General features: G+C 40.8%; 1 protein-coding gene across 4 annotated transcripts in view; it reads right to left on the bottom strand.

Annotated features, from left to right (window-relative positions):
- WWC2 (WW and C2 domain containing 2) overlaps positions 1 to 21,063 on the bottom strand; it is a 262,176-nt gene that overhangs the window by 112,405 nt on the left and 128,708 nt on the right. For all 4 annotated transcript variants that reach the window (XM_008250200.5, XM_089325521.1, XM_089325520.1 and 1 more), the window contains 2 exons: positions 2,117 to 2,320; positions 1,260 to 1,336 (listed from right to left, as the gene is read on the bottom strand). In XM_008250200.5, coding sequence (XP_008248422.2) covers positions 1,260 to 1,336; positions 2,117 to 2,320 — 281 coding nt within the window. The remainder of the gene's footprint in view (positions 1 to 1,259; positions 1,337 to 2,116; positions 2,321 to 21,063) is intronic.

The raw sequence follows: 21,063 nt of genomic DNA, 5'->3' as shown, positions 1-21,063 counted from the left end.
AGATCACAAAAATGTACAGACACAGTATGCAGAGTACCAAGGCACCTGACAACCAATCATGGCATTCTTAACAAACATACACAGAAATGTGAACGGACTGACAGACTGAAGGGTCCTCAAGGCCCGGGAGGGATATTCAATGTAGAATGATTCAGAAAAAGCCTATCAATGACTTCATGAATGAAACCAAGAAATGCAAATAAAAGAGAAGTTTTGCGTACAGTAAGTATAGACAAACTTTTTTCATACTTTTTCTGAGAATAACACAAAAGTTGGAAAAAACCAAACAACATCTACAAGCATTACATCAAAAAGTTCACAGAAATGAAATTAAAAGATGTTTACTTGGTGCAAAAATCTTTGGAAATCCATGCATAGCTTTTTCATAATACACATTTTCCATAAACTTTTCCAAGATATCTCATATTTGAAGATTTAGAGACAAGTCTATTAGACTTGTACATTAAGGCATAAATTTTAATAAGGAAAAACTGGTATAACTCTAAGGATATCAACAGTAGAGGGGTACAGAATTTGTGTATACAAAACTGGAATAATATAGAGCAATCAAAGTGAATGTGGGTGATCTGCGAAATGCTGTCGTATAACAGAAGTTATCAAATCATACAGATGGTAGCATTCCAGCTTTACAAAGTTCAAAGCGGGCAGAAGTTACCCGAGAGAGTTAACAAGGCTCTCAGCACCTTCAGGGAGAAAGGCAGAGTTGGTGAAGGGACATGGTGGACGCGCTGGGTAGTGGTTACATGATTTTACATCCTTGGTAAACAGTCTAAGACTCCAAAACTTGGGGATAAACAAAGCTCTGGCCTTACCAGCTGTTTGTTCAAAAAGATATAAGGCAAAGATCAGAAAACGATTCTGCATGAGGGATTACTTGCTTGAGGAATTCATGAAGTCTGATCCTCTGATCCAGGGAGGTAATGCAGAGGCACACTGGCTGTGCACACCTCTCAGTGCTAGGCTGTCTGATGAGAGAGCCACCTGGCCCGACTCTGAAGGGCAACACGTGGCACAGCGAGGAAACATAGGTTATCAAGATCAAACAACTGCCTAACACTGGAACACATGCTGGTGTCTCAGAAATAGTTACAAATGCTGACAGCATTCCAAAAAAGGCAGAGGAAAGTGGAGGAGCAGCCTACGCTGAGCAAAGATGGGAGACCATTGGCAACTGCCCTCCTGTCGCTTTCAGATTCTATGCCTGTGTTCAATGTGCAACCATAACTTAAAAATCTTACCCTTAATCGCGTGGTGGAGATCTCAGCTTTCAAAATATCAGGATCATATTTAGTACTGGATGAAGATCCTGAAAATACTTTTGAAAAAGAAAAAATTATTTACAAATTGTATAACTAGTTCTTAGATTAGAGTTCACTCATCTAAAAACAAGGTATCTGTGCTTCTGGGATATTATTTTATCCTTATGCTTCCTTTACTGTCAATGCATCAGATACCGAAATATAAATAAAGTAGTCTTCAGCCTTCCCTCTACAATTTTGTTTAAAGTTCAGGAAAAAAAGTTTAATTTTCTCCTGGGATTTACACATACCAAGTACACAGGGGACTACACTGCACACGTATCTTACCAGAGCCCTGCAGTTCCTAAAACTCACAATGTACGTGGAAATTCTGAGCCTATGGTGGGTGCTTCTTTACATGAGGACAGTTCTAGATGATTAATTTATGAGACAAGGAAGAATTTTACTCAGGTGGTCAAAGGAAATTTCATTCTAGATAACAGTCCCACTTCCTTCCCACTAAAGCTATTATACCACAATAGCAAAAGGGCCAAATGACTCGCCTCATTCTGAAAAGGTACAAACTAACTCAAAAATGACTAAAAGGCCTTCAGGCAGAATGAGGAGCAGAAACAGAAGGTGTGTATTATCCTCAAGGGGAGAAAATTTTCATCTGGGATGGGGCTGAGGGTTTTGACTGAGGAATCTACAGGGTGCCCTCACCTCTCTCTCGGCTTTGAGGGACTCATCCTGCCTAGGACGGAAAAAGACTCACATTTCAATCCCACAGAAATGCAAGTGGCCTTCTACTAACGTTCAGTCTCCATTTCAGAATTCTGAGCAGGCAGTGTACTTACGGCTTGTGCGAGAACTTGACTTTTCCTTATAGGCATCATTTAATCGTACATATTCATCCAGGGCCAAAGCCAGTCTCTGCTCCTTCACCTGGTACAGCTCCTTCTGCGTCCTGAGTGCATCCTGAGCCACTGAGAGATAGTCCTTGAGCATCTTCTCCTGCTCCCCTCTCCATTGCTTTCTTGGATCTTCTATCTGTGTGGTTTCTGCAAATTTAACAGAGAATATATTTTCCCTTGTGCGTTTATTGTTGACACTAACTATGTCTTGGGGAGTATTTAAGCCTTAGAGAGTAGCAAGCCTAGATTCTTGTATCCTCTGAAGAGATTTGCTAGCATTTCTAGAGTGACTTCTCTAGAAATTCGACTACCCTCCCACTTTCAGGCCCTTGCCAACAATTTATTCACACTGTCAATCCACTGCACACAATGCTCAAATCAGATCATTCCTTTCCAGGATTCCTGGGCTCCCCAATGCCTACAGAATGAAAGCATTCCAAGTTTATACGATCTGAACCCAACCCATGGTACATGTCTCCATTCACTTGATACATGGCTGCTGTGCTTTGCAGACCAGCAACAGCACACAGACTCAGTTTCATGTTTCCGAAACATATAACTATGGAAAAGCAACTGCATTCAGTTAATGTACACCTATTCAATTTAACAATATTGGCTTTATATTTTGTGTTTGCTTCTGGTTTTTCATTTTTCTAGTAATTTATTTCTAATTGCATTTTACAAAATCATCACTTCATCTATGGTAGTTGAGAAATTCAAAAATAAGCAAAGAGGGGGAAAACCCAACTCCGATCTAATTTAAGGAGAATCCTCTACTCTAAGGAATAAGCTCTTGAGTCTGCATTTCTGTACACTAGTGTTACCTACACACCATGTAAAATGCCCAGACCAACTAGAATCTCTGCACGAGGAGCCCAGGCACCAGTAGCTTTAAAACCTCTATGAGTGACTGCAATGAACAGCCAAGCGTGGGACACACTGCTCCGCAACAAAGCTTACAGGCTGCCCCTCCACAAAGCTGCTCCTGTCATGGCATCTGCCAGTCAGCCTCAGACTCCGCCCTCCATTGCACTTCCTGCCCTCTTCATTCTTCACTGTGTGATGAAGCTACAGTAGAAGCCATGAAACACAAAGAAGGCCGGCGTCGCGGCTCACTAGGCTAATCCTCCACCTTGCTGCGCCGGCACACCAGGTTCTAGTCCGGTCGGGGCGCCAGATTCTGTCCCGGTTGCCCCTCTTCCAGGCCAGCTCTCTGCTGTGGCCAGGGAGTGCAGTGGAGGATGGCCCAAGTCCTTGGGCCCTGCACCCCATGGGAGACCAGGAGAAGCACCTGGCTCCTGCCATCAGATCAGCGCGGTGCTCCGGCCGCAGCGCGCCGGCCGCAGTGGCCATTGGAGGGTGAACCAACAGCAAAGGAAGACCTTTCTCTCTGTCTCTCTCACTGTCCCCTCTGCCTGTCAAAAAAAAAAAAAAAAAAAAGAAAAAAAAAGAAAAAGAAAAGAAACACAAAGAAAACAAAAACAAAAGGATACAGATCACTATTTTCTTAGAAAACAACAACAAATTTGTTTGCCATATGGTAGGCCTCGGAGCTGCAGTGCACCGGTGCCCAGCAGTGGGGCACAATGGTGTTTACAGCAGAACGGACAGTGTGTGAATCTGCAAGAAAGTTAATGTGGGCTGATAAAGAGACATGGACATACACACATCAGACCCTCCACTGTGAAGCACAGGAGAGTGGTTCTCTTCCAGAGAAAAGGCTGTGACTTGGAAAAGAGCACGTTAAGAAGGTTTCTTTTGCTGTATAGTTCTTCATACATTCCTATGGACTTACTTCTAAGTGTATAGTGTATAGTTACTTGTCATGGGACCCCAAATTCCATTAGGCTGGGTGGTAAAAATACCATCTTAAGCATTAAAATGATCATATTAAGTGTTAAAGTGAACATATAATAGGATTAAGTGTTAAAGTGATAATATAAATAGGATCAAGTGTCTGGTACTAGTAAAATATATAAAATTAAATAGGAGAAAATGTTCCAACATGGGAAGCAGTCCACACAGCAGACTCATAGATTGACAATTGCTTTAAGTAACACTCTGACCTCAGAATCAGCCCTTAAGGTATCACAATCTGGCTGAAAAGCCCACAAGAGCATTTCAGCTATGAAAAGTCAAGATACTGTGGCAAAGAATGTTGCACATGAAGGATCTCTTTGAGTGAGACCCAGCAGAAAGAAGTGGTCATGAAAGAAAGATGTACTTTTCTCTGAAGGGAGGAGAGAACTTCCACATTGCTTATGGCCCTGTCTAAATACCTAAGGAGACTGTGGATTCAAAAGGCTTCCATAGCCTAGGCAGCTCATGTCAAGAGCCTCAGGTGGTCTCTGAAGTCATATATGAGAGTGTTAATTGTTAAATTAACAACAGGAGTCACTATGCACTAACTTCCCATGCAGGACCTCTGTCCTCAATGAGTTGTATTATGAGACTTAACTGTAAAATTTGTTCTCAGTGTGTGTGTGTGTGTGTGTGTGTGTGCGCACACACACACACATGCAAACTGCTGAAATCTTTACTTAGAACAGAGTTGGACTTCTGTGTACAAAGTTGATTGAAAATGAATCTTAATGGAGAATGGGACTGGGAATGGGAGAGGGAAGTGGAAGAGGGGTGGGGATAAGGGTGGAAGGGTATGGTGGGAAGAATCATTGTATTCCTAAAGCTGTATTTATGAAATTCATATTCCTTAAATAAAAGATTTGGGAAAAACAAGAAGGCTTCTTTTGTCCTAATAATGTTCTGTTTCCTTCACTTGCCAGAATTACATGGTTATTCACTTTAAAAATATTTATTCAACTACACATTTCAATCTACATACTTTGATATATTGTATTCAATAATAAAACAAATAAAATAATGAAGGGAGTAAACTGATGGCATGACGACATAAAATCCTGTCTCCAGCAGAATATTGAACATGACTGAGTGTGATCTAACCCTAATACCAAATAAAACAGTAGAGAACTGTAACAAATAGAAGCACGCCTTAATATGGAAAATACAGAAAGCTAATACACAAGAATGGAGAGCTTTTACAAAACACTCAAAGAGAGACACGATGCATTAACAAGGCTACCGTAAACAACTGGAAAATGGAATGAAATATAGGAAACAATGATTTTCTGAAGTTGGACAACAGGCAGTACAGGGCTGTGAACTCTGAAAGAAGGGAAATGACCTCTACAACTGATTACTGCACACTTCCACTTGAAGACATGTTTTGGACATCAGTGCAAAGAGGGAGAAGCCAAGCAGAGAATGGAGGTCCTGCTGATTTGGGGAGAGTGGGGAGGTAGATTTCAGGAAGGTCCTGACAGGTGGGATTGCAGAAGTTCCAGAGACTAGAAACATTCCAGAAATTTGCACAGGGATTATAGCAAGTCTGTGAGTGAATGTTAAGATGCACAAGTATAAAGGGTATAATGCCCAAGTCCAGGCAAAGTACAACTGGGATTCATAGGCAGTTAAAGTCCCCTAATTCACACACGGCCGTGACAGGTTCAACTTATGGCTAGCCAGAGGGCAGGAGCCACAGTGAACATCTGGGGAATTCAGTGGAGACTACAGCAAGGTTACACCTTAGTAATAGGGCTGAAAGGACACTGTGAGCCAGAACTAACAAGCTTCAACACAAGCTCCTGGGGGCAGGCATCTGGCTAGAGCTTAAGCTGCCAGTCTGAATTTCAGAACACAGGGCTGAATGAGTTCAAGTCAAGCCCTGGCTTTGCTTCTGTTTCCAGCTTCCTGTGAATGTGCACTCTGGTAGGCAGAAGATGATGGCTCTAGTAGCTGGGTCCCTGGGTGGTGTTCGGGCTCCTGCCTTCAGCCCCAACCCAGCCCCAGCTTTTGCAAGCATTTGGGGAGTGAACCAGAAGCTAGATAGCCCTCTCTCTATAATCCCCCTCCTCAGCTCCCTCATGTCTTTCAAATTAAAAAAAAAAAAAAAAAAAAAAGTGAAATAAGACTCAAAGAATGAAGCTGATTAGCAAGTAACTTAATTGGTAGTTAGGAAAAAAAGAATAAAATTCTTTAAAAGACATGAAAATCTAGTACCCATTTAAAAAAAATGAACAAAACAAAAATAAAGCAACTTATAACATCTAGCATCTACCATGAAATTACTAGATGCAACAAAAAAACACAAAAATCTCACCTACAAATCTGAATAGAAACAAAAGTAAAACAGAAACAAGTGTGAAATTTAGAGATTATGGAATAAGCATAATGCCGATAAAACAGTGATTATGGGACTGAACTGAGACCAAAAATGACCCTTCTCTCCCCACACACACAGTCAAGGTTTGATCAGAAAATTCACAAAGGAGTACAGAAACATCAGTGGGCAGGGAATAGATGAAAAGGGGCTCCACAATTAGTCAGCAGGGAAACACAAGTTAAAATTCCAACGTGACACCGCCTTACACTATCTAAAATGGCTCAACTTTTTAAACTGGCAATGTCAGGTGTTAGAGAGGATCTGGAGTTACTGGAACGCCCACTTCATTGCAGATTGGAATGTAACACGGTACAGGCACTTTGGAAAACAAATTAGCCATTACCATACGGCCCAGCAATTTTGTACCTTGTTACTTACCTGAGATACATGAAAATGAGTATGCATAAAAAGAACTCTCCACAAATGTTCACTAACAGTAGAGAATTGGTAACAAATAGAAGCACACCTTAATATGGAAAACACAGAAAGCTTAATACACAAGAATGGAGAGCTTTTACAAAACACTCAAAGAGAGACATGATGCATTAGCAGGGCTACCATAAACAACTGGAAAACGGAATGAAATATAGGAAACAATGATTTTCTGAAGTTTAATTTAATTTTTAAATTAAAACTGCACATTTTAAGTAATAACTAAACAAATCATGGTACATAAAACACAATGAAATACTACTCAGCAATAAAAAGAATACATAGCAAGGTATGTATGAATCTCAAACACATGCTGAGAAAAGATTTCAAGCACAAAAAATCCATGCTGTGTGATTCCATTTACATGAAACCCTAGGCAAAGGCAAATCTAAGCCAAAAAACCAGAAAGCAGATCTGTGGTTGCCAGCACCAAGCAGTGATGCTGCATACTTATTACAAAGAAGCACAAAAGGCTTTTTGAGGGAATGGAAATATTCTGTATCTTGATTATTGTGATGGTTATATAGTATATATTTGTCAAAACTTATGCACTATATTCTAAAAATAAGTACAATTTATGGTATATAAGTATATCCTCTTTTTCAGGATTTATTTATTTGAAAGGTGGAGTTACAGAGAGAGAAAGAGAGAGAGAGAGAGAGAGAGAGAGAGAGAGAGAGAGAGACCAAGTGAGAGATTTTTTTTCTACCTGATGGTTCACACCCCAAATGGCTACAACAGCCAGCACTGGGCCATATTGAAGCCAGGAGCTTCATCCAGATCTCCCATGTGGGTGCAGGGGCCCAAGCGATTGGGCCATCTTCAGCTGCTTTCCCAGGTACATTAGCAGGGAGCTGGATCAGAAGTCTTGGAGGCCGGCGCCGCGGCTCACTAGGCTAATCCTCCGCCTAGCGGCGCCGGCACACCGGGTTCTAGTCCCGGCTGGGGCGCCGGATTCTGTCCTGGTTGCTCCTCTTCCAGGCCAGCCCTCTGCTGTGGCCAGGGAGTGCAGTGGAGGATGGCCCAGGTGCTTGGGCCCTGCACCCCATGGGAGACCAGGAAAAGCACCTGGCTCCTGGCTCCTGCCATCGGATCAGCGGGGTGCGCCGGCCGCAGCGCGCCGGCCGTGCTGGCCATTGGAGGGTGAACCAACGGCAAAGGAAGACCTTTCTCTCTGTCTCTCTCTCTCACTGTCCACTCTGCCTGTCAAAAAAAAAAAAAAAAGAAGAAGAAGAAGAAGAAGAAGTCTTGGAGCTGCTGAGAGTTACACTGGTGCCCAAATGGGAACTGAGAGCTACAGGCGACAGTTTAACCCCTTACACCACAGCTCTGGCCCCATAAGTTGTATCTTAATAAACTGATTTAAAATACACTTTATTTTTTTTAAAGATTTATTTTATTTATTTGAAAGAGTTAGAGAGAGAGGCAGAGACAGATCTTCCATTCACTGGTTCACTCCCCAGATGGCCGCAACAGCCAGAGCTGTGCCAATCTGAAGCCAGGAGCCAGGAGCTTCTTTCAGGTCTCCCATGTAGGTGCCGGGGTCCAAGGACTTGGGTAATCTTCTTCTTCTGTTTTTTTTTTTTTTGTTTGTTTGTTTGTTTTTTAAGATTTCATTTATTCATTTGAGAGGTAGAGTTACAGACATTGAGAGGGAGAGACAGAGAGAAAGGTCCTTCTTCTGTTGGTTCACTCCCCAAATGGCCACTATAGCTGGAGCTATGCTGATCCGAAGCCAGGAGCCAGGAACTTCTTCCTGGTCTCCCATTTGGGTACAGGGGCCCAAGGACTTGGGCCACCTTCTACTGCTTTCTCAGGCCACAGCAGAGAGCTGGATTGGAAGAGGAGCAGCCGGGACTAGAATTGGCGCCCATATGGGATGCTGGCGCTTCAGGCCAGGGCTTTAACCCACTGCACCACAGCACTGGCTCCTAAAATACACTTTAAAAGTTTCTGATGAATGACTAAAATATTAAAGAGATTGAGGGATAAAGGAAAAGTTATATGACAAGAAATATTCTTTGCCACTATCAGCTGGTGCAAATGAACACTGGTTAGGGAGAAAAGTCACATGGGTTCTAAGTCTGTTTCCTGTTACTCACCAGCTGTGAGACTGGAAGCAGATGATTCTCTGATTCTCAAGTGTCCCAAATGTCAAAGAAAGGCAACACATCGAATGAGTATTCGGGTTTTCCTGCCGTCACCTCAGTGTGGACACTGTCAGTGCCCTATCCAAACATCCTCAGATCCCTTTCACCAGGTCCATGCACCTGGCCCGTGGATGCACCCACCCCTCACTGCTCGTAGCGGCACATCCCTAAAGGACGTGGGAAGCCCGCTCTGGCACACTCAGTGGGACCTCATGGGTGGCCAGTGACTGCTCCGCAAAGGAGACACAACCTCCAGAGTTACCACCTGCTAATCATGTGGCGTCCAATACTTGACAGAATCAAACCCTGGTTTGACTTTTCTCCCCCTCCCTACTCTCCTTTCCTCATTTCCTTATTGCCATATCCTTGGGATCTCCTTCATCAATCACTTTCATTTAAATTCTCAGGCTTATGGCTTACTTCAGGGAGAACCCAACCCAAGGTAACCTTTAATAATGGTGCAAAGTGAAACGGATACGGGTGGTGCTTCTGACATCCTCGTGTGATGCTCTCAGGACACCGCGGAGGAGGCAGGGAGGGTGAGGAAAGAGGAAGAGGAAGAATCACTCTTGAAAAACACAGAAAGGAAAATGTGCCATTAACAGAGGAATGTGAATCATTTTCTAAGATTCTCCTGGAGAACTGAGGAAATAAACTGCCTTCGTTTAAAAAAGAAATCAGAAAAAGACACAGCCTAACTGCTCCAATAAAATCATTTTTGTGCTCCATTAAAAGCAGTGCTCCTGAATCTTAAACATTTGATTTCGTATCCTACCTGAAAATACATCCACAGCTCACTCTGAGTTGCCTCCCTAGGGGTACAGGGAGTGGAAGGGAAGAGGGCGGAGAGAGAAGGGCCATGGAACTTACGGGAGAGCGTTCTTGTGGAAGCCTGGTGCAGGAGGAGGAAGGAAAGGTCCCCTCTAGATGGCAGGAGGGCTGAAAAACACCTGAACAGGAAGAGATGACTGGACTGCACACGGATACCACCAAGATCAGGTCCGACAAAGGAAGGTCAAAGAGTCAGGATGAGCATATGAGTCCCGAGGAGTGTAAGAGCACTCGGAGGGCCTGGAGGTGGGGAAGAACTGGGATGTAATTTAATGGCAGCTACAATCATAAACTCTGGTCTCAGTCTAACTCATCTCAAATTCATACTCGTCCCTTAGAGATTCTGTGACTTTACCCAGGTTCCTAAACCTCTCCATGGCTCAATTTCTTCCTCAATGAACTGCAGCTAACATCAGGGACTATTCTGAAGATTAAATGAGATACTGCAATACCCCAAGCCCTTACTGCTGATGGCAAAGAGAAGTCACAGAGTTATACTCCTCCACATAACCCTGGCTGCAGACAGCATCTGTGGCAAGAACTAAGGCTCGCAGGGCTCTGCACCCGTGCATGGGGTTTGAACTAGCGATGGCAATGGGAGACATCGGCCACTCCCCACGGGCAGTCTGTGCACACGGGAGCAGTACAGGGTGACAAGGAGTAGTGTCAACACTGGAAGCTTAAAAAATTGTAAAACTATCTGCCTCAGCTTCCCCTCTTTTAGTGTGATCTGCACAAGATGTCAGGGCACCAATCAAGATGACACTGCTGCTTGTTAGGAACAGGAGTGATTTCCTGGATCGCGGTCCATATGCAAACCAACCAGTTCAAAGCTCATACCCTGGCCTCCTCTTTTATCTTGGTCTCACACCCAACCCAATATTTCTCCCTCTTTCAATCACCTCAAGGGCCAAGTCCTGAGTCAAAGAGAAACTATCCCTGTTACCCAGAGCCCACCAAAATCACTCAACCTAGCCAATCCCAAACTTGATCAAACTTGCCTCTACTCCCCACCTTGTTCGTTCTTTCAGAAGAAAACCACAATGAAGTCGCTTGGCCTTGCTTTCTCCTTTTTCAACTGCTGCCTGCTGACTATCCCCTGCAGCCATCAAGGGTGTGGGAGGCCTCTTTCTCTAGAGAACTGAAAGTAACACAACCTTCAATGCCAACGGACTCTCTGTCATCACTCACTCATCTGTATAAATTAAACCCCAGGTACAATAGAAGTAAGATGGGTAGTATGAATATAAAAACTTTTGCCTGATAGATCAGAACACTAACAGTCATTTGCTGATTTACTGGAATGTCCAGTGGCATGTGCAGTCTTCAAAATGCTTTGCACATGAACTTCAATCTTTATGTTGCCTGACACAGTATTTCTGGATGGCACCAAGAGATTTAGCAAGTCCAAACCCACAGAAGGCACGGTGCATGGGAAGCACGGGTCCACACTGCTCTGGGAATGTTTAGCCTGGCCTCTTGGAAACTAAAGTGGTCCAGGCTACGCAGGCTGGGTGCTCTTGGAGCCAGGAAAGGCTCTGGGTTAACAAAACAGCCTGGGTTAGCTAGGCAAGCTGTGACCACTCCCTCACGCCTATATCACCTCACACTTACTGGTTAATAAAAGTTGAGTTTTCTCTAAAGTGTGATTTGGACACTAACTTTAAATATGTAACTACTTAAATATGCAAAAGATGCATATCTCATAGAATCATGAGAAAAAGCCTGCTGCAGCTAGTGTCCAAAGAGGAGCTGCAGAAGGTGACAGTCTCACACGGACATAGACACCAGCCAAGAAGCTTTGAGGACATTATCCATCCACCATGGGGCAGCCTGGCGGTCTGGCGAATACGGAGAAGGGACGGACACCAGCCAAAAACAGCAAACTTCTCAATTTCCAGTATTCGCTATAACTCAAGTCTCTGGTTAGCCTAACATTTCATACTTGGAGCTATGTTCAATATGTATACATGTGGAAGCAATCTGACTCAGAGGACAGAATGCATCCTCTTAAAAACAGAAAGTTATGGTCTTAAAAAGCTTTCATAGTTTTTTTCAATACATTTTTGGATGCTCTGGTATCCATGCCCACTGAGTGGTCTACTGGCTCAGTACCTGGTCATAAAGTGGAGTAAGTGATAGGACAGCTCTTCTGAGATTAGGTTACAAAAGATTTCTTGCTGTCCTGTACTGGCTCATACTTCTCCCTCCCTCTCCCTGCTCTTCTTGGCTTTTTAGCTCTAATGAAGCCACCTGCCGTGTTGTAAACTGGCCTGTGGCCAGCAGCCAACAAGGTACTGAGTCCTGCCAACACCCACCTGAGTGATCCTGGAGCAGATGCTGACCACAGCCTGTCACAGACCTTCAGCCAGGACACCCAGCTAGGCCTGGCCTGATTTATGGCCCCCAGAAACCGTGAGACAGTACTGTTTTAAGCCCCTGAATTTTGGGATAATTTGTTATAATGACACATATATTATACACTGGCCAAATAAAGAGATAATATAAACTGTAATTAACTATGTGAAATATTTTTAAGCTGTAATCATTATAATAATGTATGTGTTTCCTGTTCTCTCTCAGTACTGTCAGAGGTTTTGGCTAATCATATTTTCTCCATGTTTGGGAATTAGCATGCTTTCAATAAAATATTTTTCAACAGCAAAATTGCCACAGAACAATGACAGCAATATTAACACCTGAATGAATAAAGTAGAATAACAATGAAGATAATAATAAAAACTACCAGTATTCTGTGTGATAATAACAAATTATCAGCAATTGTTTTGGGTAGATCAGTAGAAGCACTCTAGTAGACTGACTTAAATACTGCCACAAGAGATTCAGCAGGAAACATTTACTTATCTGAAATACTGCACAATTCAAATATGAACTACAAAAGAAGGTTCCCAAAGACACCTTTGAAGAAGCCTTCATAAAGTGTAACTGTGCTTCACTTCCATCTGTTATATTTGCTGAACGGATCTGTGAAGAATATTTATTAAATGTAAATACTCAAGGAAAGTGTGTTATACAAGTGTGGTACTTTTTTTTTTTATTAAGACCTAGTGGCTTTGCACCCTGTCTGCTATATTAAAGAAGTAATACATTACATACGGTTACAACATCATGAACCTCAAGAGAATTCAAGTTCTATCAGTTTACAGATATAGAACTTTATAGACAGGAACATACTATGAGCTAAAGAGTTTATTATGAAAGATAGCATTAGACTCAAAGAAATATTATTTGCCTTTGCTTTTTGCTGTACTCAGAAAGAACAAACTTAATGAATATGGGTAACTTTATATTTTTATAAAGTGTGTGCTATATCAGAATACTTTTAAAAAGTTCATGGAAAACAGAATTAAAGGATAAGTTTATTTTGGTACAAAAAATTGAAATCATTGTCTACAAGGAATCTTTCAAAAGTTCATGGAAAATATATATTATGAAAAACTTAATACATGGATTTCAAAAATTTTTGCAGCAAAAAAATTATTTTTATTCTATTTTCCATGAACTTTGTAAACCACTTGATACTTTATTTTTCCATGTTAACTTGATATTATTAAAGAGAACAGATTCAATGTAGTTCATATATACCATTCTAAGAATATAATGATATCTCCTCACTGCCTCCCTTCCTTTGCTTTCTAGTTTTTGAGATAACATATTTTTCACTTATATTACAGTCTAGAGCTTAATGCTTCACTAAATAGAGTTCAACAAGTGAAAAGTAAAAAAGACACTAGCCCAGCAGGAATATAGGCAAGGGCAGTAAACAATAATCAAATGGAAAGATGACCATTTCACTCATGTACAGTAAACTTTAAAATAATCACAGATCATTAAAGCTGTAGTCGTACAACATTCTTAACCACTGTTTTGACCAAGGTATAAAACACAGTCTGACAAACCATGTTTGCAGCAATACTGATACACAGAGGTATTTTTCTGTTTTTTTTTTCATTCTTTTAAAAATTTTAGCTCCCACGTATCAGAGAAAACATGTGGTATTTGTCTTCCTGTGTTTGACTTATTTCACTTAACATGATGTCTTCCAGTTGCATCCAGTTTTTTGCAAATGGTAGAATTCCATTCTTTTTTTTATAGCTGAATAATATTCCACTGTGTATTTATGCCACATTATCCATTCATCCGATGATGGACACCTTGGCTGATTCCATATTTTGGCTACTGTGAACAGTGTTGCTATAAACATGGTGGTGCAAGTATCTCTGACACAATGAGTTCATGTCTTTTGGGTATATCCAAGCCCAGCAGTGGGAACGCTGGATCACATGCAAGTCTCTAGTTTAGCAATCTCAATATTGTTTTCCACAGTGGCTGTGCTAACTTCCACTCTCGTCAACAGTGTATAAGAGTTCCCCTTTCTCACCAGGATTTGTTACTCTGCCTTTTAGGTAACAGCCATTCTGGCAGGGGTGAGGGTATCTACAACCTCTGGAGACCTTGGGCTTTACTTGTGGTTCTACTCCCCCTAGGAAGTTTCCCCTTCCAACCTCAAACAAATCCTACTCCATCCTGTATGTTTCCAAACCGGCTTAATCCAGACACTCTTTGGGAATGAGCTTAATGCATTTTCTTGAAGGAGCCACGGCCTACACTCTATAACAGACACTGCTCTTGCTCTCCCCAGCACCACGGTGGTTCCATATTCTATGGTAGCTTCTCATTTCTTCCCTGACTGTTCCAGGGGGACAGGTGAATAAATACAAAATTCATCTTGAAAGCAAGAGTGTGCCACAGAAGTATTCTAAGCAAGGCTTGTGAGGATCTTAGCTATATTTGAAGAACATCAGACAAAAGTGTGAAGTTCTGTTATCTAAAGAGTTGATGTGCTGGTGAAGAAATTTTCTGATAAAAGTTACAGATTAAGTGAAAAGTTTAAGTTTGTAAAATAGTATGCATAATATAATTTCACTTTCACAAAATACATTAAAAACTATGTGTGTGTATGCGTATCAGTATGAAAAATTTGAGAAACATCACATGGAAAGATTCAGAATAATTAGTTAACTCTGGATTGTGTGAATATAGATAATTTTTCTTCCTCTCATTTACCTACATTTTCTGCTTTTCTCCTATAAACTAGCATTTTTACAAAATAAATTTCAAGAGCTGGCGTTGTAGCATGGCAGGTTAAGTCACCGCCTTCCTGGCTGTGATGCTGGCATCCCATATGGGTGCCAGTCAAGTGCCAGCTGCTCCCTTTCTGATTCAGCTCCCTGCTAACGTGCCTGAGGAAGCAAAGTCCCTGGGCCCCTGCACTCACACAGGAGATCCTGCTGAAGCTCATGGTTCCTATTTTCAGTCTGGCCCAGACCCAGCCATTGCAACCATTTGGGGAGTGAACCAGCAGATGGAAGATCTCTCCTCTCTCTCTGTAATTCTGCCTTCCAAATAAATAAATAAATCTTTAAAGAAAAGTAAATTTCAAAACAAAATACAAACAGAAGGGACAAAGCAATGAGGGCCTTCATGAACAGGTGGCAAAGAAATTAAGGGAAACAATATGAGTTACATTGTCAAGAAAAAAATCCAACAAATCATGCCAACATGATTCTAAATTTCTTCTACTTAGTAGCCATAAGGACTATAATGTTTTCAAAATAATAAACTCAAAGAGGAAGAAGAACATGTTTTATCTATATGTTTTGAAATTTTGAAGGCAGAACTAGATGGGAGTGTCACACAGCGGGAAAGTCTGACAAAAGTTTATGACAATCCAAAGCAGTCCCCAGTCACTGCAAAGGAAACTAGCAAGCAGATAAAGGAAGGCATGCTGAGGGACATGAGTAGGGTCACAGCCTTGGGGAGTGACAAGATTTAGAGATGCTCTAGATGAATACGAGTCTGTTGAGAACAGAAAGAATGAACGGTCCGAAGTAAGGAAAACACCAGGTTCAAGAAAAAGGCATAGTTATTGATATAGGCAGGCAAATAGGATAAAATTGATTAGATTTGTAAGCTGGAAGACCACACCCTCTGTGTAATCTCACCTGGATGCCTACCTGCCAATCAGACTCTGTACCCACTCCCCTTTGGGAGTAAATAAAAGGCCTGGAACATGGTGGGCCCCTTCCTTGTTGCCCTGTGCCTTCAGATACACAGCCTTCTGGCCAGCTCTCTCTTTGCTGTCCTGCTCATAATCATACACTTGCTCCACATGGCTCCTGCTCTGCTCTCTGCCTGGTATGCATCCAACTTAGTTTCTAGACTTCCTTCTCCCCTAAATAAAGCCCTCACTTTCCCGTGCATTTCTTTCACTGAATAAACCGTTTATAACTTACCATATTCTATTTTGAGCCGGTATTTAGAATTCTTAACTGAACAGATGGCAAGAATCCACAGGATTACTATTCAAAATTATTAATAAGGCTAGATGATATCAATTATCAATGTCAAATTTATAGGTGGAAGAGAAAGATGCCTCATAACAAGTCCCTGAGTTTGACAAATATATGGAATATGTAAATTATCACATTTTCATAAGTTAGTCTCATGACCACCATATTGCTTGGATATTTTAAGCATCTAGAAATTTTCTTTATATATATATATATATATATATATATATATATATATATCTTTTTATTTATAGTTTAAAAGCTCATTTGCCCAGGAAAATACAAAAGATGGCATGAGACAAAGATGACATAGAAGGATCCCAAATTTCTTTCTTCCTATAGAGTGAACAACTCCATAAAGAACATTACACAATACTTGAGGAATTTTCATTAATGTATGTTGTTTCAAAGCTAATACAGAGGAGTCTGGTTCAGAGAAATATGGAATGAACACACACCATCCACTCTCCCACAGTAATTGTAACTAAAAACCAAGGACAGACTACATACAACAATGAAAGGAAGACTCTAAAAAGTCCGTAAGAGTACAGGGACTGGGGAAGGAAACCAAAATTCACAGAACAATCATAATACCGTAATGATTTCCCTGTTTTTACTGCTGTTGTTTTGCATCTCTCAGTATCTGTCTGGCACTTCCCCTATCTCCTGGGGAAACAGGGGAAGCAGACTTAGATAGGAAAAGCTCCAAGATAAAACCCATTCTTTCTTTCAGATGGTGGGGAGGGAGGAGACACCTTAAGACAAAGTTTTTGCCATTTCAGATAAGCCCCAGGAACACACCTGCAAAGTCAGGCAGGCAGAGCACCAGCCACCCAACCAGCAGCATCAATACGTTCAGGCTTGTTTTCTCCCCGACTTGCTCTGAGTTACATGCAGGCACCACAAATATGATCATGGGGCAAGGCTAAGGCCTCCGCTTACTAGGCAGCATATCAAAAAGGGAGGGTCCATGGGGAAAGGTAAGAGAGAGGACAGAGCTGAGAAAAGGATCCTTTAAATCTGCGTGTGGATTCACCCCCTGAGCCCTGAACAAAAAGGAACTGAACTGAATAAACATCACAAAGGATTTGAGATCAATAGTGTGGTCAAGTACAAGACTGACCTCTGGGTGCAAATGCTGCGCAGACCAAAATAGTCCACCAAGGTTTGGGACTGGGTGAACCTTAGAATAAGAGGCCACAGAAGACTGGGCCAGACCTAGCCACCTAAATCTAATTGGATCAACTGCCTACTAAGATAAACAAAGAAAATACTCTTCAAAGCTTTTAAGAGTACCCATGAGAGTACTTCAGGCATGGAAAGCCAAGACACTCTGGCAAAAGATCTCTGTGAGTGAGATCTCAGTGGAAAGAACAGGTCTTCAAAGAAGGAGGTACCTTTCTCTGAAGGGAGGAGAGAACCTCCACTTTGACTATGACCTTGTCTAAACAAGATAAGAATTGGAGAACTCAGAGGGCTTCCATAGCCTTGGGAACTCATGACTGGAGCATAGGGAGATTACTGATGCCATAGACAGGAGTGTCAATTGGTAAAGTCAACAACAGGAGTCACTGTGCACTTACTCCTCATGTGGGATCTCTGTCCTTAATGTGCTGTACATTGAGGCTTAATGCTATAACGAGTACTCAAACAGTATATTTCACTTTGTGTTTCTATGGGGGTGCAAACTGTTGAAATCTTTACTTAATGTATACTAAACTGATCTTCTGTAAAAAAAAAAAAGAAAGAAAAAGAAAAAGAAATTATCAATTCCCAACTTGACTCTCACTGGGATTAAACATGACAATAGGTCTGATCTGATTTCATCATCATCTAAAAAAAATCATCTATTAATTTTCACTTTATGTTTCTGTGTGGGAGCAAACTGTTGAAATCCTTACTTAATGTATACTAAGCTGATCTTCTGTATATTAAGATAATCGAAAATGAATCTTGATGTGAATGGAAGGGGAGAGGGAGTGGGAAAGGGGAGGGCTGTGGGTGGGAGGGACGGTATGGGGGGGAAGCCATTGTAATCCATAAATCGTACTTTGGAAATTTATATTCATTAAATAAAAGTTTAAAAAAAAACTTTAAAAACTAAATAAATAATAAAATAAAAAAAAGAGTACCCAGAGTCTTATAATATTCAAATCATCAAGAGTTAGACTCTCCTAGTAAAGAAATGAAAATACAAAAGTTAAAAAAAATAAAAATTTTAAAATCAAAAACTACAATAACAGAAAAAGAAAAATACCCTAAAACAGTTCAGTAAGAGAACTAAGGCAACAGAGGAACTACTTCACAAACAAAACTCAATATTCTTAAAAGATAACAGAATCCAGAGACACTATCACATAATCAATAATGTCTGAGTGATAATAAAAAAGTAGTGTTACCCAAGGTCAAGAGAAAAATAAATCCTTAGAAAAAGACACCCAAGCAACACACAACTTGGAATTGGCAGTGAAGTCTTCAAAATTAAAAGGACATATATGTGGGGCCGGCACTGTGGCACAGTGGGTGAAGCCAGCGCCTGCAGTGCTGGCATCCCCTATGGGTGCTGGTACCAGTCCTGACTGCTCTACTTTCCATCCAGCTCTCTGCTATGGCCTGGGAAAGCAGTGGAAGATGGTCTAAGTGCTTGGGCCCCTGCATCCACGTAGGAGACCTGGAAGAAGCTCCTGGCTTCTGGCTCCTGGCTTTGGATTGGCCCAGCTCCAGCTGCAGGGGCCATTTGGGGAGTGAACCAGCAGATGAAAGATCTTTCCCTCTCTCTCTCTCTGCCTCTGCCTCTCTGAAACTCTGCCTTTCAAATAAATAAATAAATCTTTTAAAAAAAGGACATATATGTGAAAACATTTTTAGGAAATCACAGTTACAGTAGTTGAAGAATAGGGAAATATTTGGAAACTTCAAAGTAAGAAAATTAATGTAAATCACAGAGCAGAAAAATAAACTATCTAAAATTCAAAGTATTTAGATGAAAACAGACCCAACAACTGCAAAATTAATATTATGTTTTTAAATGTTATTATATCCCAAACAGTCACCAAGATTGATCATATTCTGGACCCACACACTGGAAAAAAAAATGACAATATCATTAAAGAAATAACAGATCAATATGCCTCACACATATATTCAAAATTTCAACTAAGTATTAGCAAACTGTATCTGAAAGTATATAAAAAAGATAATACAAGTAAAAAAGCAATCATACAGTCAATCTCCAGATCATGGGTTCTGTATTCACAAATTCAACAAACTGGATTGAAAAATTGTAGTTCACCTATGAGGGCTGCATCTGTAATGAACATGTATTGACTTTTTTGACTGTGATTATTCCCTAAACAATAAAGCAGGACAAATATTACATAGAAATGTATTAGTAATCTACTCTAAGTAGTCTAGAGATGATTTTTTTTTTTTGGTAAATTTATTTATTTAAAAGGCATAGTTACACAGAAACACGGGAGGGGACACAGAAAGAGAAAGTCTTCAATCTGCCGGTTCACTCTCCAAATAGCTGGAATAGCCAAAGTGGGCCAGAACAAAGCCAGGATCCAGGAATTCCATCTGGGTCTCCAAGGTAGATGGCATGTGCCCAGGCACTTGGGCCATCTTCTGCTGCTTTCCCAGGAACATTAGCAGGGAGTTGGATTGGTAGTGGGCTGGGCGTGACTCAAATTCCAACAGGTATACATATGGAATGCCAGCGCTGCAGGTGGCAGCCTAATCCTACTGTGCTGTAACACCCAGAGATGATTTAAGTATACAGGTGATAGGCATAAGTTCTATGAAAATACCATGCAATTATATAAGGGACTTGAGCATCAATGGATTTTGTTATCTGACCGGGGGAACCTCGTGGATAGATAGGGTAAACTGTATATTGTACTAAGTAGGGTTTATCAGTGAAATTTAAGGTTGGTTTAACATGCAAAAATAAATGACCATATAGTCTTCTCAATAAATATTGAAAATCATTTTATAAAATTCAATACCCATTCACAACAAAAGCAAAACAGATGAAACTCTCAGGGACCATGACTGGAAAGATATTTCCTCAACTTGATAAAAGACAATGATCAAACTAAACAAAATAAATAATGGCCAACATCATATTCAATGATGAAGGGCTGAATGTTTTCCCCAAAGATCAAGAGATAGAAAGGCAGAAAGTTTATTCTCACTATTTATGTTCACTACCATGTGGCAGGTCCTAAACACTGCATATTTACAAGGGGGGGAGGGTATGGAGAGAGGAACAAAAATTACAGGCCGGGAAGGAAAAAGCAAACTATTCTGTTTCTGAAGAAGAAAAGGTTTCCTACACATACATACCACACACATACACACACACACACACACACACACAATCTCCAAGAATCTATAAAAATAGCAAAAAGGTAAACCTGGCAAAGTTGCCAGCAGATAAAATCAAAACTGTACTTTTACACACTAAACAAAAAGAATTGGAAAGTGTGTTTTAAAAAGTATATTTTCAATGGTATCCTGAAAAACAAAATATTAGGAATAATCGTACTGAAAAATATACAGACCATATGCACTGAAAATACAGACAAGTGCTGAGTGAATTAGCGACAATCTTTAAATTTAGAAACAGAGAGACATCTCATGGTCATGTCTTAGAAGACTCAGTATTAGTCAATTCTTCCAAATTAATGAAAAGCTTAAGGGCAAACTCAGTTATAGGTCCATCATTTTTTTTAGTAGAAACTGATAAAGCTGACTCTAAAATCTGTATAGCAATGTAAGGTGACTTCAAATTTATTTACTTATTAATATTTGAAAGGCAGAGAGACAAAAAGAGACAGAGAAAGAGACAGGTCTTTCAAC

This window comes from Oryctolagus cuniculus, chromosome 2, assembly GCF_051225735.1.
Source record: "Oryctolagus cuniculus isolate XC-2025 breed Fujian yellow rabbit chromosome 2, ASM5122573v1, whole genome shotgun sequence".
Classification (NCBI taxonomy): Eukaryota; Metazoa; Chordata; class Mammalia; order Lagomorpha; family Leporidae; genus Oryctolagus; species Oryctolagus cuniculus.
The sequence above is the reverse complement of the archived record's forward strand: the minus strand, read 5'-3'. Positions and strand labels throughout refer to the sequence as shown.